At 50.1% G+C, this 25,557-nt stretch overlaps 1 protein-coding gene across 1 annotated transcript in view; it reads right to left on the bottom strand.

The window, feature by feature from the left end:
• Window positions 1-242: 242 nt before the first annotated feature.
• pah (phenylalanine hydroxylase) overlaps window positions 243-25,557 on the bottom strand; it is an 87,380-nt gene continuing 62,065 nt past the window's right edge. Inside the window, exons 10-13 of the mRNA XM_038781174.1 lie at window positions 9,726-9,821; window positions 9,487-9,620; window positions 3,776-3,891; window positions 243-434 (exon numbers count right to left, since the gene is read on the bottom strand). Coding sequence (XP_038637102.1) covers window positions 391-434; window positions 3,776-3,891; window positions 9,487-9,620; window positions 9,726-9,821 — 390 coding nt within the window. The 3' untranslated portion in view covers window positions 243-390. The remainder of the gene's footprint in view (window positions 435-3,775; window positions 3,892-9,486; window positions 9,621-9,725; window positions 9,822-25,557) is intronic.

Genomic DNA, 25,557 nt, shown 5'->3' on the forward strand with positions numbered 1-25,557 from the left:
GATTATATATTTTAAAAATATTTCCTGCACGGTAGCACAAGTGGATAGCACTGTGGCTTCACAGCGCCAGGGTCCCAGGTTCGATTCCCCACTGGGTCACTGTCCGTGCGGAGTCTGCACATTCTCCCCGTGTGTGCGTGGTTTTCCTCCGGGTGCTCCGGTTTCCTCCCACAGTCCAAAGACATGCAAGTTAGGTGGATTGGCCATGATAAATTGCCCTTAGTGTCCAAAACGGTTAGGAGGGGTTATTGGGTTACGGGAATAGGGTGGAAGTGAGGTCTTAAATAGGTCGGTGCAGACTCGATGGGCCGAATGGCCTCCTTCTGCACTGTATGTTCTATGTTCTATTGATGACTTAGCTTTCACAGGAAGTATATGTCTTTGACATCTTCACTGAAGCTTCCTGAGGGCGTGGTAGAGGGTTCCCATTTCACCTATAAATTTAAACAATAACAATCAGAATGTACGCATTTTAAAAAATTCAATTGGTTATTAACACACAACGTAGTGCACATTTCCTCTATAACGTCACCCTCTCTACCTTTGTAACTCTTCCAGCTTATAACCCTACAAGATAACTGCCCACCTCCACTTCTGGCCTCTTTCTCATTCCTGATTTTAATCACGTCTCTATTGGTACCTGTTCCTTCAGTTGCTTGGGCACCAAGCTCCGGAATCCCTTCCTCTTTGTCAATCTGCTTTTTTCCCCTCATTTAAGATGCTATTTATTCATATCTCTAGGAAGGGCTGGGTGAGCCAGATGTTCCATTCTGGTTTCAATAGTAAGGCGCCGGGGGGGGGGGGGGGGGGGGGGGGGGGATACTGGTGGGTAAATGGGTGAGGTTTCAGATGGAGAAGGTGGTGGCAGACAAAGGGGGGCAGCTACGTGATAGTGATGGGTGTGAGGGAGGGGAGGTTAGTGGTGTTGGTGAGCACGTATATCCCAAACTGGGATGACGCTGGGTTTATGAGGAAGATTTTAGCGGCCTTACTGGACCTGGATACTTACCTTTGTCATTGGCTGGCCAGGTGCAGGTGGTCAAAATTAATATTTTGCACTGGTTTCTGTTTTTGTTCCAGTACCAACCTGTCTTTTTGCCAAAGGCACCTTTTCGAAAGGTGGATAGGACGGTCTCTTTGTTTGAGTGGGCAGAGGAGGTAGCGAGGGTAAGGAATGCGGTGCTCCAAAGGGGGCGGCAGTCAGGGGGCCTTGCCCTTCCAAACCTGTTGCACTATTACTGGCCGCTGAACGTGGAGGAGGTGCGGGGCTGAGGCAGAGAGACCTTGTGGGGCCGGATGGAGATGGGTTCCTGTAAGGGGCCAGAGCTGTGGGCGCTAGCAACGGCGCAGTTCACACCGCAAAGTACTAGCGTTGTCCTGTGGTGGTAACCACGCTGAAGATTTGGATGCAATTCCGACAGCACTTCAAATTGAGGGCAGGATCAAGGGTGATGCCGATAAGAGGGAACCATAGGATTGAGCCAAGGAGGATGGATGCGAGGTTCCAGGGATGAAAGTAGAAAGGGGTAAAAGAGATGACAGTTATGTTTCTGGAGGGAAGATTTGCAAGTTTGGTGGAGCTGGGGGTGAAGTATGGGACCAGCGAGAGGAGGGCTACAGGTATATGCAGGTGTGGAACTTCGCAGGAAAGGGTTTCCCGAGCTTTCCGGTGGCACCGTCATCCTCATTGTTGGAGGTACTGCCGATTGGGGGGGGGGGGAGGCAGGAGAGTTGTGTCGTTTCGGCGATCTATAGCAGGTTTCATGGAGGATGGCAAGGAGTCATTGGAAGGGATTAAGGCCAAATGGGAGGATGAGTTCGGGATGGGGCTGGAAGAAGAATTATAGTGCGAAGTGTTACAAAAGGTCAATGTCTCGACCTCGTGTGCAAAGCTACGGTTGGTTTAGATAAAGGTGTATTTAGGGCACTCTTAATGAAGGCAAGGATGAGCTGGCTTTTTTGAGGGGGTGGACGATAGTTGCAAGCGATGGCCCTGCCCGAATTTGGAGAAATATTGGGTGTCGCTTTTCAGCACCATGTCCAAGGTTCTGCATATGGAACTGGAGCCGGGTCCCCTAGGGGCCATATTTGGAGTGTCAGACCTGCCGGAGTTGCAGACGGGAGCAGGGGGAAGATATTCTACCTTCACCTCATTGATTGCTCTCAGGCGGGTTCTGTTGAAGTGGATGTCAGCTTCTCCTCCCAGTGTTTGGTGTGGCTCGGGAAACTTGGAGTTCTTGTATTTGGAGAAGGTGAAATATTTTCTGAGGGGACGGATGAGGAGTTCCACCAGAGATGTGGGTTTGTTTCTTTTACATTTTGGAGACCTGGTTGCTGTCGAGAGGTGGGATGCGGGCAGAGGAGGGGTTGGGTGTCTCGGGCACTGTTGTTGGAAAAATGTTGAAGAAAAATGTACACCCACAGTGCTGTTAAGGAGGGAGTTCCAGGATGTGGTTCCAGTTACAGTGAAGGAAAGGCAACAGGTAGTGGGATCGTCTGTCCCACCGCACCTATATTCTGGTATGGCGTGCGTCCATTGGCAGCAGGATGTCCCGTCACAGCAGCCAGCCAACGGGGCTTCCCATTGTGGGCACTCCATGCCATCGGGAAATCCGTGGGCCTGAGTGCGCTGCCGGCGAAACGGAGGATCCTAGCGACGGAGAATCCAGCCCAATATCTTTCCAAGTCAGGATGGTGCATGGCTTGGAGGGGAACATGTGGATCGTGGTGTTCCCATGAATCGGCTGTCCTTGCCCTTCTAGATGGTAGTAGTCGTAGGCTTGTAAGGTGCTGTTAAAGGAGCATTACTGCAGCATCTTGTAGATGGCACACAATGCTGCCACTGTGCATTGGCAGTGAAAGGAGTGAATGTTTATTGTGGTGAACGGGACGCTAAGCAAATGGGCTGATTTGTCCTGGATTGTGTGGAACCGCTTGAGTGTTGTCGAAGATGCACTCATTCAGGCAAGTGGAGAGTATTTCATCACACTCTTGACTTGTGCTTTGTAGATGGCGGACAGGCTTTGCGGAGTCAGGATAATCCCAAATAATTTGGGATTTGGGTGAATTAATATTTTATTTTAATTTATTGATTGGTAAATGAGGGAGTTCTGTTTTATGTGGGTGAATCAGGGTGTTGATTTAATTTTGGTGATATAGGTTGGGGAAGGGATGTTGATGGAAACAATGGGCAGCATGGTAGCATTGTGGATAGCACAATTGCTTCACAGCTCCAGGGTCCCAGGTTCAATTCCGGCTTGGGTCACTGTCTGTGCGGAGTCTGCACATCCTCCCCGTTTGTGCGTGGGTTTCCTCCGGGTGCTCCGGTTTCCTCCCACAGTCCAAAGATGTGCAGTTTAGGTGGATTGGCCATGATAAATTGCCCTCAGTGTCCAAAATTGCCCTTAGTGTTGGGTGGGGTTACTGGGTTATGGGGACAGGGTGGAGGTGTTGACCTTGGGTAAGGTGCTCTTTCCAAGAGCCGGTGCAGACTCGATGGGCCGAATGGTCTCCTTCTGCACTGTAAATTCTATGAAAATTCCTTGATTTCTTCAATTGCTGCTATGTTTTACTCAAGGATAGTAAGCGGTCATTCACTCCGTGTGGGAGGTACAAGTACACACTCAATCCAAAATCTAAAATAGACTAAAATGCCTGCATAAAAATAGGGTGCATGTACAAATGTAGTTACAGCTCATTGGATATTCAGAATTGGCATTCATGTCCAATAGTGTTTGAGCTAATCGTCAATCTGATCATTCTGCGATAGACTTACCACTGATGCTGTCAACTAGGTTCTTCAGCTGCTCAATGTTGTCGAGAACTTCAATACTTTGGGTGTAAGAGTTATAACGGACAGAGAAAGGCCGAGGGATTATGGCAGCGAATTTCCTTTGGAGGAGCAAGAAAGACAAATGTTAGTGGGATCAGTTCAGTTCTCACATAAAATGAGGGCTGCAGCGCTTGCTGCTTAAATATTGCTTGTCATTTGGCAAGAAATATTCTGAAATGGGCCCTCGTGAAACATTGACCTGCGAATGCACAACCACTGAAATAAGCAAATTAATCAGGGTGGTTTGATTGTTTTTTTTTACGCCATTACTCGCTGATGGTTGAAAGAAATAAATTGCATTGATATAGCACCTTTCATGACCTCAGGACCTCTCAACACCTTTAGAGTCAATGAAGGACTTTTAGAAGCTTATTCAACATTCCAGTAAACAGGATAGAGAGTCTGCAAGCAACGAATTATGACGTGGAGATGCCGCCGCTGGACTGGGGTGACACAGTAAGAAGTCAGGAGTGTCTGGCTTCAGACAATTCACACCTCGATTACCTGTGATTATCCCTCACTCCACTCCAATTATTTGTAGCTGTAAAGACTCGCATTCCAACCATTCTTCACATTTCAAGCTGTAATTATCCTGCAATTGTGTCTCTGCCTATAGATGCTAATGATGTGGAGATGCCGGCGTTGGACTGGCGTGAGGACAGTAAGAAGTCTTACCTGGTGTTGTAGGACTTCTTACTATATATGCTGAGTTTATGAACCTGCCTCCACTTCACCCGATGAAGGAGCAGCGCTCCGAAAGCTTGTGATTTCAAATAAACCGGTTGGACTTTAACCTGGTGCTGTGAGGCTTCTTACTGTACAATAAGGTAATCTACAGAAAATCCTGGAAATACCTATCACATCTGGCAGCATCCGTGAAGAGAGAATCAGATGATGGGCATGATTTTGTAAATCCATACCTGCGGGCTCAAATTCCATAATGATCGCAAAGTACCATGAGAGCCCAAAACAGGATTTCCGCTGACGAGATTTCAGAACGTGATCTCAGGCTTTCCCCGATGACGTAATCAGGTTCATGCCCAGGAAGGATGAGAGCCTGATTTGAATTAATTTGAATGCATTTTAATATAATTGGTGTAAAGTCAAATCTTCAGGTCTCATTGAATCTTCCCATCTACCAGCATGATGGCACAAGGGCGCAAATTAAAAACGGGTTTTTACAAACGGGAAACAGGTGGCATGACCTTGAGTGTGAGGAATAAAGTGAGACCCCCCCCCCCCTCCACCTCGTATTAGGGTGTACAAGGGGGCAGTTCCAGCTGGCCGTCTCCAAAGGGGGTGGTTTCAGGGCGTTGGGGGCCTCCTCTGGGGTGGGGTTGCGGCTGGTGTGAGTTGTCCTAAAGCTTGCAGACTGTGTATTTCTAAAAGTTTTCAGAGCGCTGTGTCAGTCTGCAAGCTGTGTTGTCAGGAAATGAAAATGAGCGTTGAGTTACTGAGCTGTTCGGGATATAGGGCGTCTCTGGATGCGGGCTCATGAGGTGGTGGGAAGGGTGTGATGAGACTGAAGGTGGCTGGCCTATGGGGCTGTTTGATGAGACCCTGAAACCGGAGGCAGGATGGTGACCAGCCTGGAATGGATTTAGAAATCATGGGGTGGCTGTCCTGGAGTCTTAAGTGTAAAGGCCTGACAACAATGAGATCTCGGAATGTTGCAGCCTGAGTCTTCGTCAGAGATTAATTGTGCTCTCTAACATTCCTTTTTTTAAAATAAATTTAGAGTACCCAATTCATTTTTCCAATTAAGGGGCAATTTAGTGTGGCCAATCCACCTACCCTGCACATCTTTGGGTTGTGGGGGCGAAACCCACGCAGACACGGGGAGAATGTGCAAACTCCACACGGACAATGACCCAGATCCGGGATTGAACCTGGGACCTCGGCGCCGTGAGGCAGCAGTGCTAACCACTGCGCCACCGTGCTGCCCCCTCTCTAACATTCCTGAGACTCATGCTTGTCAGACTATTTAGCCATCATTCGTTTACACTTAACCAGCTGTCCACATTCTCAAGTCAAGGATACGGGTGAAAACTCATGTTTAAAGGTGGAGGGGATCGAGAGGGAATGTGAGAATATTATTGACAAACCGCAGTGTCTGCCGTGGAAGACCCATTAGCTCTCAAGGTATACATAAGTGTCCAGTTGGCCCTGCCAATAGGAAATGGGAGATCATTGAAACAGGCTGTCAGAACCCCCTGTGATGTATATATTAAGGGAGGGGAGAACCAGATGGGTGGAGAGGCCACAGGCGGCTCTGAAGGGGTGAGGGCATTGACTGGGGCTGGTCAAACAATGGAGTAGGAAGGGCAGCAGATATGTGAGAAAGCGCTAACTGCTGGATAAGGGGTAGAAATAGTTGCTTCCAGAACCAGGAGGACAGAAGGTGAGGGGAGGTCTGATGGTAACCAGCTGAGGCACCAACCTAACTTTCTCCCCACCTCTCTTTCTCAGCCTGTCTTTCATTCCTCCCTCGCAGCTTTTTGAGAGATCTCGGAATAGAGCAGTGGAGCTGGCAATTGTGCTTATTACAACGATGGAGGAGCACAGTCTCCAGCAGCAGCAAACGGCCACACCCAGGCAGAAACCAGGGGGTCACAGAGCAGGCTCAGCACAAACTGACCAGGGGGCTCAAAAGCAAAGATGGAGACCGAGGGTTTACAAGAGACAATTGTCCTTCATGGAGCTGTCAGACAATATGTGCTATAGGAGACTCCGCCTCAACAAGGAGACAATGCAACCCCTGTGGGATATTCTAGCCAATGTGGCACCACCTGGAGGAGGATGGCATCCACTCCCTGTGGCCATGAAAATGACGGCAGCCCTAAAAGTCTATGCCACAGGATAATTCCAGGGGTCAACTGGTGACCTGTGACATCTCGCAGCCATCTGCACAGAAATGCATCTGTGAGGTCACGGATGCACTCTGTGCCAGGACGTTGGACTAAATTACCTTTGAACTAGACCGGACACATCAGGATGACAGGGCTGCAGGATTCGGGACCATAGCTGGTTTGCCAGAGGTGCAGGGGGCCATTGATGGCACTTGTTTTTTTTATAAATTTAGAGTACCCAATTCATTTTTTCCAATTAAGGGGCAATTTAGTGTGGCAAATCCACTAACTCTACAATCTTTGGGTTGTGGGGGCGAAACCCACGCAAACACAGGGAGAATGTGCAAACTCCACACGGACAGTGACCCAGAGCCGGGATCGAACCTGGGACCTCGGCGGCATGAGACAGCAATGATAACCACTGCGCCACCGTGCTGTCTGGCTTGTGACTCTACACGCCCATGGCATCAAGGAGTTTCATTTATTAACAGGATGGGGTTCCACTCCCTTAATATCCAGATGGTCTGAAACCACCAGATGAGGATCATGCATGTGTGTGCACATTTTCCAGGACCTTGCATGATAGATTCATCCTTGGGATATTCAAGGATCACCCCACCTTATTGGGGACAAGGGATACACATTGAGGTCTTGGCTGATGACACCAGTTCGGAAGCCTGAGACTGGTACAGAGGCCCCTTAACATGAGGCTCACAGTGCCACCCGATCTGTGATTGAGTGGTGAATGGGCTTGCATAAGGTGTGCTTCGCTGCCTCAACAGGTCCAGTGGGGTGACATTCTTGATGATGACCAGGAGGAGTGGAACATTGCCTCTGAAAAGGAGAAAGTCCAGTAAGGAGTTGAGGAAGAGGCTGGAGGAGTCAGAGGATGGAATCACACAGGGGCAATGGCGCACATGGACAGGAGGACCGGGGAAGACCTCATCGCTTCCCACATCGTGCATGTTGCCAGACAGCTCAACAACCTCCCGCCCCCACCTCCAAGGGCCTCATGACTCCACCGCTACAAGGGAGGAGGTCCGCATGAAAACAAAGTGTTCGGGGTGCTGAGCCTAAGGATTCCTTGTGCCTGCTTAGCCTGTCATTGCAGGATGGTGATCACAACTCACAGTGAAGAAATCTCTGATGCTCCTCAGCTTTTGCTTATGTTTGACTCCTGTCTGTCTACTGCCACAATGCTGACTCTCTGCCTCCATGTGTGATTGAGGTTCGGCCATGCGACCTCTCTCCTCTACCACTAGAGGGGGAGTAGGGGCAAGGGTCTAGGATTCACTGATTCATGTCAGAATCCTTCCAGGATGCATGTGTGACTTAACTGTTTCCCTTACATTTAAAGGCCTGTGAGAAAAGCTGTTGTCCAGATGGAGTGAAGACCTATCCCAATGGGAGGAGTGTGAAATAGAATGAGGCCTTAAAGTTGGAAACAACAGGAGTTTTAATAAGGTGACAAGTATAATTTTGACATTTCATTATGATGCCCAACTATCTGTGCCTACCTTCACCCATGCCGACTCTGTGTCCCTACAACTCTTCACTCTTGCGAACCCTCTCTTTATTTCTCGGTGTATTCCCAGGATGCCAACCAGACGTGGAGATGGTCTGCTGCCTTCCACGCCCTATTGCCTGATATGTCCTTGAAGGCCCCAACCTACTTTCAGATGGTACTGACTTCCGGAATCACCCGGTTCTGTCTGCTGCCCTGAGATGCGCCAGTATCAGGAAGGGGAGATTCAGAAGGGTTGGTCACTCCCAGGCTCTCCTGGGTGGAAGGTCCCGGGAGGTTCTCCAGCAATTTCTCCTTCCGCTGGGTGCTCTTGAGGAACAAGTTGGAGTCAGCTCCAGAAGCATCAACATCATCTGGCACTCCCAGTTTTGCAGGCCGGCCTGTGTCTGCCTCATGGTGTTGAATCCATTATGGACTGAGGCATGTTTCAGAGTTCTGCAGTCATGGCTCTGACATCTTGTCCCAGGCTTTCCTGGGTTTTGGGCAAGAGGTGGATGGGCAAGAACGAAATGGAGGTTTGTGATATGGTGGAAGACAGGAGCAATTGAATGACAGAAGTCTTTCATGGTCATAGGGAATGGTGAAGGGGCAAGAATAGAAACAAAGAAACAAAGATGTGCCTCGAGCAGGTCCTGCTGCCTGAAAACAAAAATAGGAGAAAAAAACAAAACTTGCAAAGAAAAGGAAACAAAACGATGGATAGAGATTATGGTCTGAAATTGTTGAGCTCAAATGTTGAGTCTGGAAGGTTGTAAAGTGTCTAATCAAAGGATGAGGTGCTGGTCCTCAATCTTACTTTGAGCTTCACTGGATAGTGCTGCAGACCAAGGATAGAGATGTTAGTGTGAGAGCAAGGCGGGGAATTAAAATGATAGGCCAGAATCATGTTTGTGCCAAGATACAATATTCTCAAGATATGAAGGCTCCAACTTCCCAGACACAGGGGAGGAGCACCCCAACTCTGAGGGGGCTTTCAGAGTGAGGTGCCCCTTCCCTTCCTGCCGGGATGGAGGATAGTAAAGTGCAAATGTCACTGTCCCATCTTCCACGCACCCACCAGCCTAAAAATTAAGGTTGGGTGGGATAAGGCCCTTAATAGGTGAATGGGCAGGTTTCCTGAAAACAATGAAGTTTGTTGGGTAAGGGTATCAAGGTATAAGGCAAAAATGCAGGAAAATGGAGTTGAGCAGATCTGCATTAATTCTAATTGAATGGTGGAACATGTTTAAGGGTCTGAATGGCCTCCTCCTGTTTCTTATACTCCGAATGTCTCAGGTTACCTCACTTTTTCCTTTGCATCTTCAAATGATTCAGCAATAAAGTAGATTGGTTGGAAGTTGGTGATCGGATATTTCTGACAGGCCGTCTTCTCCGGCTCAAAGGGGAGCAGTTCTGGTTCATTCGTTAGGCAATACTGAAAAGGAAAAGGTAATTTACTTAATCGGTGAAATTTTCTACTGTAAACATGAGTATGGAAGGACCAATCTCCACATGTGATGAGCAGTGGAATATGACAGACCTGCAGTTCTCCGAAGGAAGACAGCAGCCCTGCACCGTAGGCCTTGACCTCGCTGTTCTGCTTACAGAGGCCGAACTCCACTGTGAACCAATAGACCTGGGAACAGGAGAAGGATTCAGTCAGCAAGATCTGGGCTGACAAAACACGTTATTCACCTGACTTTCTTGGGAAATTTAGATTTCCTCATTGCGCAAGTGATTGTATGAGTACATGCAGAAAATGAAAATCGGCGTATAAAGTCACATGGCCATCAACATATCATCATATGGTGACAACGACATCTGCCCATAATATCACATGGTCAAAACATCACATGCCTATAACTTGTCTTGCCCATGTGATCCTTTGCACTTGCACAGTAAGGGAAAACTAGCTCCTTGTGGTTCATTTGTTAAAAATAATTCTTGCACCTGTTTAATGTCTATGAAATCTGCCAATAAATTTTTGTGTCAACATTTTCCATGACTAATTCCTATCCCTACATTGATAAATATGTCCCAATGTATTCAGATGTGCATGATCTGATTTAAATTAAAAATAAATGTGCTCCAACCATCCCCATCCTGTATCATAACTTCAGCTCTGAGAAGGTATCTTGAGAGTGAATTCTCAAGTTCCAGCTTCATCAAAACACTCAATTATGAAACATTTGCCTTCTAATAAAATCCACACTTGTATGTGTGACTCCTAATTTTGTCCTGGATTAATATTCATAAAAGCTTTCACACCCTGTTTAATTGACTGATGCTGGGCAACTACACCATTTATTGAACAAGGAAGTAACTTTTGCAATCCTCCAGCCCTCTGGCATGATCACCATATCTAAAGACAACTGGAAGATTATGGTCAGCACCTCCAAAATTATTTTTCTCAGCATCTTTGGAAGCATCTCATCTGGTTCTGATGACATATCAGCTTTAAGTAAAGTCAACCTGTCTAATATCTGAAATTAAAAGCTAGTCTCAATAATGATAACCATGGATAGACTTCTTCATAAGATCCAAGCAGCAACTGATGAGACATCTCCACGATGGAGGGCTGAAGAATTCCACCTCATCAATTGTCATAAAATCTCATCTGGTTCATTAATATCCTTTACGGAAGGAAATCTGCCGTCATTGCCTACATGGTACTCCAGACCTACAGCAATGTGGTTTACTCTCAACTGTTTTCAATGACAATTAGGGACAGGCAACAAGTGCTCGCCTTGCAGTGGCATCCACAACCCATGACGTAATAAAAACTCCTTTCAACTTTATTAATTTTTAGCACTTCCAGTTTCTCAACCATCTTATGTTTTGCTTTGACTTTGGCAGCATCTTGTTTGGTAAAGACAGATGTAAAGTTATCATTTAGTACCTCAGTCATTTCCTCTGCTTCCATTTGTAAGTCTCTTTTTTAAAATCTCTATCAGACTCATCCCTCTCTCATGATCCTTTCACTATTATGCCATGCCATGTGAACTTATAAGCTAAACATGACCTTATAAAATAGAAACCTGTTGTACAAAAATATTTTTCTGTATAACAAAATGGAGTTGAGATGTCAGGAGACCTTTTCTTTCCTGCCAATACTCATAGAACTGCAAAGACCCTGATTTAAACTTCACGTATTAACAAGTCTTGAAAAAGCCATTAAAATGTAAACAACCTTTCTGGACTTATCTTTGAGGACTCTTTAAAATGCAAACAGCCCTTGCTGTGGTTAATGGTTCTACTTCTCCAAAGGAAAGGATTGGTTTCACAATTGTTTAGAGGCTATTGTACTCCAAAGTTGAAGTACAGAAAATGTATCGACCTTATCAAAACAGTACACGGATGAATAATGATCGACCTCCATTGTCTCAAAATAGCTCACCACCAGTAACTGGAAAGAGATTCTGATCACATTATATGATAAGAAGATTTAATAGGGCATATTCCTCTCAGACAGAGGCCAGCAAAGGAAAAATATCCTGTCTGAGAAACACGAGTAGACAGAGACGGGTAATGTTTTTTTTAAATGGTTGCATCGCTGTTTATCTGTGACTCCCAAACAAAAGGGAGAACCTCACACATTGGCATTCTGGGCAGCCAGTAATGAACCCCTATGGGGATCAAAGAGAACTATAAAATGGCCACCTGCATTTTGTAACCCATGCTGGCCAACAGGAGTCTGCTCATCGGTTGAGGCAAAGGGACTTGCAACCTTCCTTTCAATTCTTAATGGCTCAGATACTTAACACTCTCAGAGACCGAGAAAAGGAAAACGCATCCTTTACCAAAGATATTGTGGAGAGGTGGGAGTCTTGTGGGACATTGTGGGAGAGGTGGGCCTCTGGCTTGTGGAACCAGTAATATTGTGTTGTTGAACTGAAAAGCTCAGCCTGCTCTTTACCATCTAACAGGCAGCCTCACAGAAAAGGAACCATGTTGAACACCTGGCACCATCTACACTGCTCCAGTTGGAAATACATTACCATTACCGACAAGGCTAATTCCTCTCTGCATTCCTAGCTCATTATATGAAGTCAACAAGTGAATTATCCTGCATTGGTTTTCAGTTTCCATAGATATGAACTTGTACACAAACATAAAAAATAGGAGCAGGGGCATTAGTTTTCAACCAATGACCTGCAGGAAGGAATAAACCATTGGACTTTGATTCTGAACTCTGGCACCCATGTGAAACAGTTTATTTTCTCTGTGGGCGGCACAGTAGCACAATGATTAGCACAGTTATTTCTCAGCTCCAGGGTCCCAAATTTGATTCCTGGTTGGGCCACTGTCTGTGCAGAGTCTGCACGTCCTCCCTGTGTCTGCCTGGGTTTCCTCCAGGTGCTCGGGTTTCCTCTCACAATCCAAAGATGAACAGGTTAGATGGATTGGCTATGCAAAATTGCCCCATAGTGTCCAAAAAAAGGTTAGGTAGGGTTGTTGGGTTACGGTGATGGGATGAAGGTACGGGCTGAGGTGGGGTGCTCTTTCCAAGGGCCTGTGCTGACTCGATGGGCTGAATGGCCTCCTTCTGCACTGTAAATTCTATAATTCTATGGTCTCTGAGCTGTAAATCTTTCTTTTCCGTACTCCCTGTCTTTACTGTCTGAGCATGGAGGCAATGTTGGGTTCCTCCTTTCGCGTTTTAAGTGTGTGCAAATAACCCCTCTCAGTTAATCCCATCTCAGGTTTGCTGTGCAGTTATTAATAGAAAGTTGGAGGGCAGCACAGTGACACAGTGGTAGCACTGCAGTCTCACAGCGCCGAGGTCCCAGATTCGATCCCGGCTCTGGCTCACTCTCCGTGTGGAGTTTGCACACTCTCCCCGTGTTTGTGTGGGTTTCGCCCCCACAACCCAAAGATGTGCAAGGTAGGTGGATTGAACATGCTAAATTGCCCCTTAATTGGAAAAAATTAATTGGGTACTCTAAATTTATAAACAAAAATAAAACATTGGATCGCACCAAAATTGAGGAGTGCGGAAATACGCCACCACTTATAAAGAGGGAAACAAATCAAAAACACCTTTATATTGATAGATGGGTGGTGAGAGGAGAAATGAATGGTGTTTACATTAACACCCCTTCTCCTCCTGTCTTAACACAAGCCTCCACTCCAAGGCAAAACAAGTGCAAGAGAGAATTCTTGAAATCCTAAGATTTAAATACATGCTACTTCTATAACCACAGGGCGTAATTCTCCGCTCCCCACGTGGCATGGGAGAATCGCGGGAGGGCCCCCCAACATTTTTCACGCCCCCCCGGCGCTCCCCGCGATTCTCCCCATCCCCGGCTTGATTTTCACAGCTAACAGCGATTCTCCGACCCCAATGGGACAAGCGGCCTGCTTTCACGACGCCCTCGGAGCCCGCTCCCGGCGCCGAATTCACCCCCACCTGGGGGGCTAGGAGCGGGGCTCCATACTTCATGGCGGTCAGCCTTGACACTGGCGTCAAGGCGGCGCACCGAGAATGACGCGCGGCCGGCGCCTGTATGGCGTCAGCCGCGCATGCGCAGGTTGGCCGGCTCCAACCCGCGCATGCGCGGTGGTCAACTTTCCCCCTCAGCCGCCCCGCAAGACGTGGTGGCTTGATCTTGCGGGGCGGCAGAGGGAAAATAGTGCATCCGATTTGGACGCTGGCCCAACGATCGGTGGGCACCGATCACGGGCCTGTCCCCTCCCGAGCATAGTCGTGGTGCTCTTGCCTCAAACGGCACCCTAGAAGCCCCAAACGGGCATCTGCCACCCGTTTCACGACAGCAGCGACCAGGTGTGTTTGCCGCCGTCGTGAAACGGTCGCGAACGGCCGGCCGCTTGGCCCATTGGGGTCGAAGAATCGCCGTTCGCCGTGAAAAACGTGAAATTCTCCCATGCCGCGTGGGGAGCGGAGAATCGCGCCTTGTGTATATCCGTATGTGTGTGAGAATGAGTGCAGTTGTATATATATATATATATTAAAATGCTGAATAATAACTATCTTACATTTCGAACTTACGTGAAAACCTGTCATTTGTCTGTTGCTGACAGTTACAGGGTCAAAATATTTTAAAATTAAAAAAAACACAAGCTTCAGTCATTCGAGGGGTGGGAAAAAGGAAATCATCCATATTGTCTCTTCCTTATCCATAACACTATTTGTATGCTTATAATGACTTTTGGATTCCCTTTATGTTAACTGCCCATCTCTTCTCAGATTGTCTCTTAGCCCCTCTTATATCCCTTTTTCACTTCCACTCAGCTTTCGATGTTCAGCTAGTTTGCACTTAAATTAACAACCTACAAACTGGTACAGACACCTTTTTTTCTAGTTCATCTTATTCCCAATCGCTTTCTTCATCTAAAAGACGGCACATCAACAGCATTGAGAACTAATGGGAATGTCAGCCTTGTGATCCTATCAACTGGGTTGGATTCAAAACCACTGCTCCACTAGTCCCAGCTGCAGCATTTTAAAGCATTCATCAGTCAGAAGCAGTTGATCCTATTGTTCTCATTACTCTACATCCAGGTTGTAATGGCAATGTTTTAATTCTCTAATTATTTGATTTTGTTTCTGCATCCCATTGATAACTGAAAGACATGGGATAATGATATATAATTGCTTTACCTTTAAGGTGCTTCTGAGCTGAAAGGCAGATCAAAGAATTTAATTTAGGTAAGAGGCTGGAGGCCTAAGTTTAGACTTCATACTCTATTGAGCAATACGGCTGTTTTCTAATGCTGCATTTAACCCAATAATTTTATTATAACTTGATATATATACATGCGAGTGTGGTTGGTAGCACATTAGATAGCACTGTTGCTTCACAGCTCCAGGGTCCCAGGTTCGCTTCCTGGCTTGGTTCACTGTCTGTGCAGAGTTAGCACGTTCTCCCCGTATCTGCATTGGTTTCCTCTGTGTGCTCCAATTTCCTCCCACAAGTCTGGAAAGACGTGCTGTTAGGTAATTTGGACATTCTGAATTCTCCCTCAGTGTACCCGAACAGGCACAGGAATGTGGTGACGCGGGACTTTTCACAGTAACTTCATTGCAGTGTTAATGTAAGCCTACTTGTGACAGTAAAGATTATTATTATATTATAACCTAACAAAGGGGACAATGTTGAAAGAGGTCTTTGCAAGGAGGGAGAAGGACGAGGGTTCACAATGACAGGAAGAGGGGCAAGGAGGTGGGTGAAGCAGATGAACAATGGGAGGCAGAGGTAAGACCGAGAGAAGGGTAGCTAGACTCCGGCAACGCTGCATGAAAAGTGGGCTACAAGGGGGTCAAAGGGATACCTCATTGTTTACTGGAAGGGGATGAACGAAGACTCCAGATGCTCTGGGTAGATGTCAAAGTGGGGTATGGGCACTTTGTAGGTGCTGGGCTCGAGGAGAAGATGGTGAAATGAAGGATCAGACTTTTTCGGGATTCTCCCTTCTGGGGACTAACTCCCCACACCAGTGGGAGAACCGGCGCCAACCACTCCGGCGTCAACAGCCCCCGAAAGTGTGGAATTCTCCGTATGTCTAGGTGGACAGCGGAGGGGCTGGCGCCGCTCCAGCTGGTACCGAAGGGACGGCGCAAGTTCGCGCATGCGCCGAAGAACCAGCGTGATCTTGCGCTTGTGCGGAATGGCCGCCGTGATTCCACGCATGCGCAGACCGACCGGCTTATTTTGGTGCATTCGCGGGGGGGGGGGGGGGGGGGGGGGGGATGTCTTCTCCACGCAGGCCATGGCGGTGTCCTACAGGAGCCCAACGCGGAAGAAATTATGCACTATCAATTACGACGAGACGAGAGTAGAATGTAATCGAGGCTTTATTACACAGAAATGTGTGTCCTCCTACAGCAGCTGATGAAATGGCTGCTGTATGGAGAGCACACATATTTAGACTCCACCTACTGGGCAGAGCCAGCAGGCAGGGATCTACCCCTGTACCTGTAGTACAGGGGCCTTACCGTAAAACATATATAAGTATAATACATCAGTTTTTAAAAAAAAATAATTTTTATTGGAATTTTTTGAAAAATATATATCAACAAAACAATAATAACAATAACAATGATAGTAATAAACACCCCCCGGCACCCGTAACAACGCATATAACAAACCCCCCACCCCCCCCAACCCCAATAAACAACAAAATAAATTAACAATAAGCAAATTAACTTAAACACTATCCCCCTAAAAACCACCCCCCCCTTTCCCCCTCTCCTCCCCGGGTTGCTGATGCTGCTGACCTAGTACCTTATCGTTGAGCCAGAAAGTCGAGGAAAGGCTGCCACCTCCTAAAGAACCCTTGTACCAACCCCCTCAGGGCGAATTTGACCCTCTCCAGCGGAATGAATCCCGCCATGTCATTAATCCAGATCTCCATGCTCGGAGGTCTTGCATCTTTCCACTGCAGCAAGATCCTCCACCGGGTTACTAGGGACGCAAAGGCCAAGACATCGGCCTCTTTCGCCTCCTGCGCTCCTGGCTCCACCCCAACCCGAAATATTGCGAGTCCTCAGCCTGGCTTGACCCTGGATCCCACCACCCTCGACACTGTCCTTGCCACCTCCTTTCAGAACTCCTCCAGTGCCGGGCATGCCCAGAACATATGGGCATGGTTCGCTGGACTCCCCGAACACCTGACGCACCTGTCTTCGCCCCCAAAGAACCTACTCATCCTAGATCCAGACATGTGGGCCCGGTGCAGCACCTTGAACTGGATGAGACTAAGCCTCGCACATGAAGAGGAGGAGTTCATCCTCTCCAGGGCGTCCGCCCATGTCCCCTCCTCAATCTGCTCCCCCAGCTCCACCTCCCACTTAGCCTTCAGCTCCTCTACCGACGCCTCCTCCACCTCCTGCATTACCTGGTAGAGGTCAGACACCTTCCCATCCCCGACCCACACCCCCGAAAGCACCCTATCACTTACCCCCCGTGGGGGCAGCAAAGGAAACCCCTCCACCTGTCGCCTAGCAAACGCCTTGACCTGAAGGTACCTGAACATATTCCCCGGGGGGAACTCAAACTTCTCCTCCAGTTCACCAAGGCTCGCGAACCTCCCGTCGATAAACAGGTCTCCCACCTTCCTAATGCCCGCCCTGTGCCACCCCAGGAACCCGCCATCCATGTTCCCTGAGACAAACCGGTGGTTCCCCCGCAGCGGGGCCTCCACCGAGCCCCCCACTTCCCCCCTGTGTCGCCTCCACTGCCCCCAGATTTTGAGGGTAGCCGCCACCACCGGGCTCGTAGTGTACCTCGTTGGAGGGAGCGGCAGCGGCGCCGTTACCAGTGCCTTCAGGCTCGTGCCTCCACAGGATGCCATCTCCATCCATTTCCATGCTGCCCCCTCCCCATCCATTACCCACTTACGTACCATCGAGACGTTAGCCGCCCAATAGTACCCAGAGAGGTTGGGCAGAGTCAGCCCCCCTCTATCCCTGCCCCGCTCCAAAAAGACCCTCCTTACCCTCGGAGTCCCGTGCGCCCAAACAAATCCCAGAATGCTGCTCTTCACCCTCCTAAAAAAGGCCCTCGGAACAAAAATGGGGAGGCACTGAAACAAAAACAAAAACCTCGGGAGCACCGTCATTTTAACGGACTGTACTCTACCCACCAACGACAACGGCAGCATGTCCCACCTTTTAAATTCCTCCTCCATCTGCTCCACCAACCTAGTAAAATTGAGCTTGTGCAGAGTCCCCCAGCTCCTAGCCACCTGAACCCCCAGGTACCTAAAACTCCTCACTGCCCTCTTTAGCGGGAGCCTGCCAATCCCCTCCTCCTGATCTCCCGGGTGTACGACAAACAGCTCACTCTTGCCCAGGTTCAATTTATATCCCGAGAAACTCCCGAACTCAGCAAGAATCTCCATCACCTCCGGCATTCCCCCCACTGGGTCTGCTACATACAACAGCAGGTTGTCCACATACAGCGACACTCGGTGCTCCTCCCCAACTCGCACCAAACCCCTCCACCTCCTCGACTCCCTGAGAGCCATGGCAAGAGGCTCAATTGCCAGCACAAAAAGCAAGGGGGACAGGGGGCACCCCTGCCTCGTCCCACGATGGAGCCTGAAATACTCGGACCTCCTCCCATTTGTCGCTACACTCGCCATCGGGGCCTCGTACAGCAAACTCACCCATTTAATAAACCCCACCCCAAACCCGAACCTCTCCAACACCTCCCACAAGTATCCCCACTCAACCCTGTCAAAGGCCTTCTCCGCATCCAATGCCACCACAATCTCTGCCTCTCCTTCTGCTGCCGGCATCATTATCACATTTAGCAGCCTTCGCACGTTAGTGTTCAGCTGCCTCCCCTTCACAAAACCCGTCTGATCTTCATGTACCACCCCCGGCACCCAGTCCTCTATTCTAGTGGCCAAGATCTTCGCCAGCAACTTGGCGTCTACATTCAGCAGTGAAATCGGCCTGTATGATCCGCACTGCAAGGGGTCCTTATCATGCTTCAGGATCAGGGAAATTAGCGCCCGAGACATCGTCGGGGGCAGAACACTCCCCTCCCATGCCTCGTTGAAGGTCCAAACCAACAGGGGGCCCAGCAGGTCCGCATACTTCTTATAAAATTCAACCGGGAACCCATCCGGTCCCACCGCCTTCCCCGACTGCATGTGGCCAATCCCACTGACCAGCTCCTCCAACTCGATCGGCACCCCCCAGTCCCCCCACCTGCTCCTCCTGCACCCTTGGAAATCGGAGCCTGTCCAAAAAACTCTCCATTCCCCCTCCCACCGCCGGCGGCTCCGACCGGTACAGTTCCCTATAGAAGTCCCTAAAGACCTCATTGACCTCTGCCCCCTGCCGCACCACATTCCCATCTCTATCCTTCACTCCACCAATCTCCCTAGCCACATCCCGCTTACGAAGCTGGTGCGCCAGCATCCTGCTCGCCTTCTCTCCATACTCATAGACCGCTCCCTGCGCCTTCCTCCACTGTGTCTCCGCCTTTCTGGTGGTCAATAAATCAAACTTGGCCTGCAAGCTACGCCACTCCCCCAGCAATCCTTCCTCCGGGGCCTCCGCGTACCTTCTATCCACATTCAACAGCTCCTCCACAAGTCTCTCCCTCTCCCTCCTCTCCCCCCTCTCCCTATGGGCTCGGATGGAGATCAGCTCCCCGCTAATCACTGCCTTCAGAGCCTCCCACACCATCCCCACCTGGACCTCCCCAGTATCATTGACCTCGAGGTACCTCTCAATACATCCCCGAACCCTCCTACACACCTCCTCATCAGCCAACAACCCCACGTCCAGACGCCAAAGCGGGCGCTGATCCCGCACCTCCCCCATCTCCAGATCCACCCAATGCGGAGCATGGTCCGAAATTGCAATAGCCGAATACTCGGCCTCCTCCACCCCCGGGACCAGTCCCCTACTCAAAACAAAGAAATCAATGCGGGAATAAACCCTGTGCACATGGGAGAAAAAAAAGAGTACTCCCGAGCCCTCGGCCTCCCGAACCTCCAGGGATCCACTCCTCCCATCTGGTCCATAAACCTCCTCAACACCTTGGCCGCCGTCGGCCTCCTGCCTGTCCTTGAACTTGAACGATCCAGTAGGGGATCCAGCACCGTATTGAAGTCCCCCCCCCCCGCATGATCAAGCCCCCCACCTCCAGGCCAGGAATGCGGCCCAACATACGCCTCATGAACCCAGCATCATCCCAATTTGGGGCGTACACATTAACCAACACCACCCTCTCCCCCTGCAGCTTACCGCTCACCATCACATATCTGCCGCCACTATCAGCCACAACCTCAGACGCCTCAAACGCCACCCTCTTCCCCACCAGGATCACCACCCCCCGGTTCTTCGAGTCGAGCCCTGAGTGGAAAACCTGCCCCACCCACCCCTTCCTCAGACGGACCTGGTCCGCCACCTTCAGTTGGGTCTCCTGGAGCATGGCCACGTCCGACTTCAGCCCCTTCAGATGCGAAAACACCCAGGCCCGCTTAACCGGCCCATTCAACCCCATCATGTTCCACGTAATCAGCCGGATCAGGGGGCACCCCGCCCCCCCTCCCCCGTCGACTAGCCATAGCCCATTGACTGCTCGCCCCTGGCCAGAACCCATTCGGACCGTTTCCCACGACGATAGAACCTCACCCCGACCCGCACCAACTCCTCCCTGGCCAATCCAGCAGCAACCCGGTATTCCCCACCCCCCCCCCCCCCCCCCCCCCCCCCCCCACCACCCAGGCTAGGACCCCTCCTAGCCGCGACTCTCCCTCCACTGTACTCCCGTGAGCCAGCTGACTTCTGCTGACCCAGGCAGCTCCCGCTCTAACTCCGACCCCTCCCGATATGAGGTCCCCCCTCCTCCCCTGCATCAGCTCCTGGGCACCACTTCAGCGCGGGAAACCCGGTCTAATAACCACGCCCCTCGCCACCAGCTCCACCCCCTCGTCCCGCAGCGCGAGAAACCAGAGAAAAGCCCGCGCTTTCACACTGCCCCACCCCACCAACGCAGCTCCCAAACAGCAGTCCCAAACCAACCACCAACAATGACACAGATCAACCACAAACCCCAGTACCCCCCTTAGAACATAAAACCATAACCCACATTGTCCGAAAGCGAGAGAAAAAACAGAAACAAACAGAATAACCCGCTACAGCATAAACAATGATACAGAAATAGAAAAACTCCCACAGCCCCCAATCTCTAGTTCAAGTCCAGCTTTTCAGCCTGCACAAAGGCCCACGCTTCCTCCGGGGACTCAAAGTAGTGATGCCGGTCCTTGTAGGTGACCCACAGGCGCGCAGGCGGCAACATGCTGAACTTCACCTGCTTTCCATGGAGCAGCGCCTTCGTCCGGTTAAACCCGGCTCTCCGCTTGGCCACCTCCGCACTCCAGTCCTGGTAGATACGCACTACCGAATTCTCCCACTTACTACTCCTCACCTTCTTGGCCCATCGGAACACACTCCCGGTCACTGAACCGATGGAACCGCACCAGCACCGCCCGCGGGGGTTCATTCGCCTTAGGCCGCCTGGCCAGTACTCAGTGGGCCCCCTCCAGCTCCAGGGGCAGATGGAAGGATCCTGCCCCCACCAACGAGTTCAACATCACGGCCACATAGGCCGGCAGGTCCGACCCCTCCAGCCCCTCATCGAGGCGCAGGATCCGCAGGTTCTTCCTCCATGACCGAAGCTCCATCTCCTCGAACCGATCTTGACACTTTTTATGAAGCGCCTCGTGTATCTCCACCTTCCCCACGAGGGCTGAAACCTCCTCCTCGCGCTCAGAGGCCTGCTGCTGCAACTGAAGTATCGCTGCACCCTGGGTTGCCTGGGTCTCCAGCAGCTTACTAGTCGTTACCTTCAGGGATTCCAACAACTCCCCTTTCAGCTCCGTGAAATAGCGCAGAAGGGCCGCCTGCTGCTCCTCCGCCCACTGCCTCCACTCCTCAGGGGCTCCACCGGCTGCCATTTTGTCCACCTTCCCCCGCTTTTCCAGGGGAGCTACTGCCGTTTTTCTCCTCGCCCCACTTGGAGTCCGCACCATAAATCCCGGGGGGTTTTGCTTCAGACCCCTTTATCCACCGGGAATCGTCGAATCAGCGCCGTTTGGGGCCCTTAAAAGAGCCCACAAGTCCTCTTAAAGCGGGAGCTGCCGAACGTGCGGCTTAGCTCCGCATAGCCGCAACCGGAAGTCAGTATAATACATCAGTGATGACTACCACATTCACCCCTGTTAAAAATGAGTCCAGCGGGGGAGGTGGAGAACTATACACAGACCAGTTGCTTTTAAAAATCACAGAGAATATTACAAATTTAGGCGATCTGTTGTCGAGAGCGCCGCAGTGCTGGTGGCGACTCCGGCGTGAGCTTGGTCTTCGGTAACTCCGGGAGCGTGTCGAAATCCTCTTCATCCCCAGGTGGGAGCAAGGGGTGGACGGATTGTCCTGGAGCGGGGGCTGAGGTGGGGTGCGCCGGGGGGAGGGATGGTGGCACCAGGGCAGACGGGGTCATGTGTGGTGAACCAGCTGGTGCCAGCTCCCTGAGGGAGACTGTGTCTTGGCAGCCGTCGGGGTATGCTACATAAGCGTACTGCGGATTGGCATGGAGTAGCTGTGTCCTCTCAATCAATGGGTCAGCCTTGTGGAGTCGCACGTGTCTACGGAGGAGAACGGGTCCTGGAGCTGCCAGCCACATTGGGAGCAAAACCCCAGAGGTGGACTTCCTGGGGAAGGCAAAGAGACGTTCATGAGTGGTTTCGTTAGTCGCGGTGCACAGGAGCGACCGAATGGAGTGAGGTGCATCAGGGAGGACCTCCTGCCAATGGGAGACCGGGAGATTCCTAGACGGTAGGGCCAGCTGGACGGACCACCAGACCATCCCATTCTCCCGTTCCACCTGCCCGTTCCCCGTGGGGTTGTAGCTGGTCGTCCTGCTCAAGGCAATGCCCCTGTTGAGCAGGAATTGGCACAGCTCATTGCTCATAAATGAGGATCCCTGGTTGCTGTGGACGTAAGCGGGGAAACCGAACAGAGCAAAGATGGTGCTGAGGGCTTTGATGATGGTGGCACACGTCATATCGGGGCATGGGACGGCAAAGGGGAATCGGGAATATTAGTTGATCAGACTGAGGAAGTACGTGTTTCGGTCAGTGGAGGGGAGGGGCCCTTTGAAGTCCACGCTGAGGCGTTCAAAGGGGCGGGAGGCCTTCACCAGGCGCGCACAGTCTGGTTGGTAGAAGTGCGGTTTACACTCCGCGCAGACCTGGTTGTCCCTGGTAATAGCCCTGACTTCCTCGATTGAGTAGGGCAGATTGCGGGCCTTAATGAAGTGGTAAAAACGAGTGACTCCTGGGTGACAGAGATTGTCATGCAGGGTCCGGAGTCGGTCCACTTGTGCGCTGGCACATGTACCTCGGAAGAGGGCATCGGGGGGATTGTTGAGCTTACCGGGACAATACTAAATCTCGTAATTGTAGGTGGTGAGCTCGATCCTCCACCTCAAGATTTTATCATTTTTGATCTTGCCCCGCTGTGTCTTGTTGAACAAGAAGGCAACCGACCATTGGTCAATGAGGAGAGTGAATCTCCTGCTGGCCAGGTAATGCCTCCAATGTTGCACAGCTTCCACTATGGCTTGGGCCTCCTTTATGACGGAGGAGTGCCGAATTCCGGAGGCATGGAAGGTGCGGGAAAAGAATGCCACGGGCCTGCCTGCCTGGTTGAGGGTGGCTGCCAGAGTGACGTCTGATGAATTGCTCTCGACTTGGAAGGGGAGCGTCTCGTCGACCGCATGCATCGCGGCCTTGGCGATGTCGGCCTTGATACGGTTGAAGGCCTGGTACACCTCGGCCGTCAGTTGGAAAACTGTTGATTGAATGAGTGGGTGGGCCTTGTCTGCATAGTTTGGGACCCACTGGGAGTAATACGAAAAGAACCCCAGGCATCGTTTGAGGGCCTTGGGGCAGTGGGCGAGGGGGAGTTCCATGAGGGGGAGCATGCGATCGGGGTCGGGCACTTGAACTCCGTTCTGAACCACATAGCCGAGGATGGCTAATCAGTTCGTGCTGAACACACACTTCTCCTTGTTGTAAGTGAGGTTTAGGAGAGTGGCAGTGTGAAGAAATTTGGAAAGGTTCGCGTCATGGTCCTGCTGGTCGTGGGCGCAAATGGTGACGTTGTCCAGGTATGGGAAAGTGGCCCGCAGTCCGTACCGGTCAACCATTCGGTCCATCTCCCATTGGAAGACCTGTTGGTGATGCCAAAGGGAACCCTGAGGAAGTGATAAATGAGGCCGTCTGCTTCGAAGGCAGTGTATGCGCGGTCCGCTTATGGATGGGGAGCTGGTGGTAGGCAGATTTGAGGTCCACTGTCGGGAAGACCTGGTATTGTGCAATCTGATTGACCATATCAGATATGTGTGGGAGGGGGTGCGCGTCGAGCCACGTGTATCGGTTGATGGTCTGGCAGTAATCAACGACCATCCTGTTATTCTCCCCGGTTTTCACCACTACCACTTGGGCTCTCCAAGAGCTGTTGCTGGCCTCGATGATACCTTCCTGCAGCAGTCGCTGGACCTCAGATCTGATGAAGGTCCTGTTCTGGGCACTGTACTGCTTGAAAAAAGCCATAGCAGGGTGAACAGCAACCCACAGGACTTGACTTGAAGCTCATTTAGTCCATGGAGTGAAACAGCACTGCTGCACACCTGGAGACAGGTGTGAGAACTGTCTTTGCAGTGTTCGAATCACTATTTGTTACAAGGACATCTGTTGCCAATGTGAACCATACATTGGCACAGCCTGTACCAGCACCTGTAGTCTCAAGCCTACAACCACTTCCATGGTGGGAGAAAGATAAACATGGCCTCGCAACTACCTCAAGTGGCACCACCTCCACTCGAGAAACCAACAAATTGAACCTTTCCGAAAGCTGCAGATCTTGTTGTTCTCCGAATCCACATATGGTCCACACCCCTTTAAGTGTAACTCTGCTGGACAAACCTACAATTGAGGCAGTGAATTATTATACAAAATTCAATCCTATAGGATTTTGCCAATCTGTTAGGATTTCCAATGTTCCCAAACATTTAGAACTCAATAATGCAAAATGATTGTCTTCTCTGCCCATTCTGGAGCTATTCTTCAGCAAAGAAAATGGACAATGTTCTTGGAATTTCTAATCCTCTATGTATTGTGAAAAGGAAGAACAAGAGCAATCCTTTGGTATATCACAGCAGCAGTATGTTTTATTTGTCGTCATGTTAGCTGCAGTATTGTACATTTAAACAATCAATCATTTTAAAAGTTAACCAACTGGTTCATGCTAGAGTTTCTGCCCCATATGAATGTCCTCCTATCCCTCAATATCCCTCCAGGTCACACACACCATCCCACCCGTGAAATATTTCACCATTCTTTCATCATCTTTGGGTCAAAATCCTAGAATCCCCCCCAACAGCATTGTAGGAACCTTTTCACCAAACACCAGTTCAAGGAGGCGGCTCACCACCACCTTCTCAAGGGTAATTCGAGATGTGCAATGAATGCTGGTCCAGCTAGTGACACAGCCCAAAATTAAATAAAATAAAACTCATCATTCTATTCCTTTCTCCCTTGTGTACCTATCACGTTTCCCCTTAAATTCATTGAAGTTATATGCCTCAACCACCCGTTTGTCGCCATCAGAACTTCATTCTAATCTCTCTCTGAGTAAAATCCATTTCTCCTCAATTGCAGACTGAATTTATTAAGGAGTATTTTACATTTATGATCCCGGGTTTTGACAACGCCTGCAGGTGTAAATATATTTTCTACATTGTACCATATCAAACTCTTTCATAGTCTTAAAGATTTCAATCAGCTCACCCCACAATATTTTCTAGGATAAAGATTTAATGGCC

The sequence above is a fragment of the Scyliorhinus canicula genome, chromosome 20 (genome assembly GCF_902713615.1).
Source record: "Scyliorhinus canicula chromosome 20, sScyCan1.1, whole genome shotgun sequence".
Lineage (NCBI taxonomy): Eukaryota > Metazoa > Chordata > Chondrichthyes > Carcharhiniformes > Scyliorhinidae > Scyliorhinus > Scyliorhinus canicula.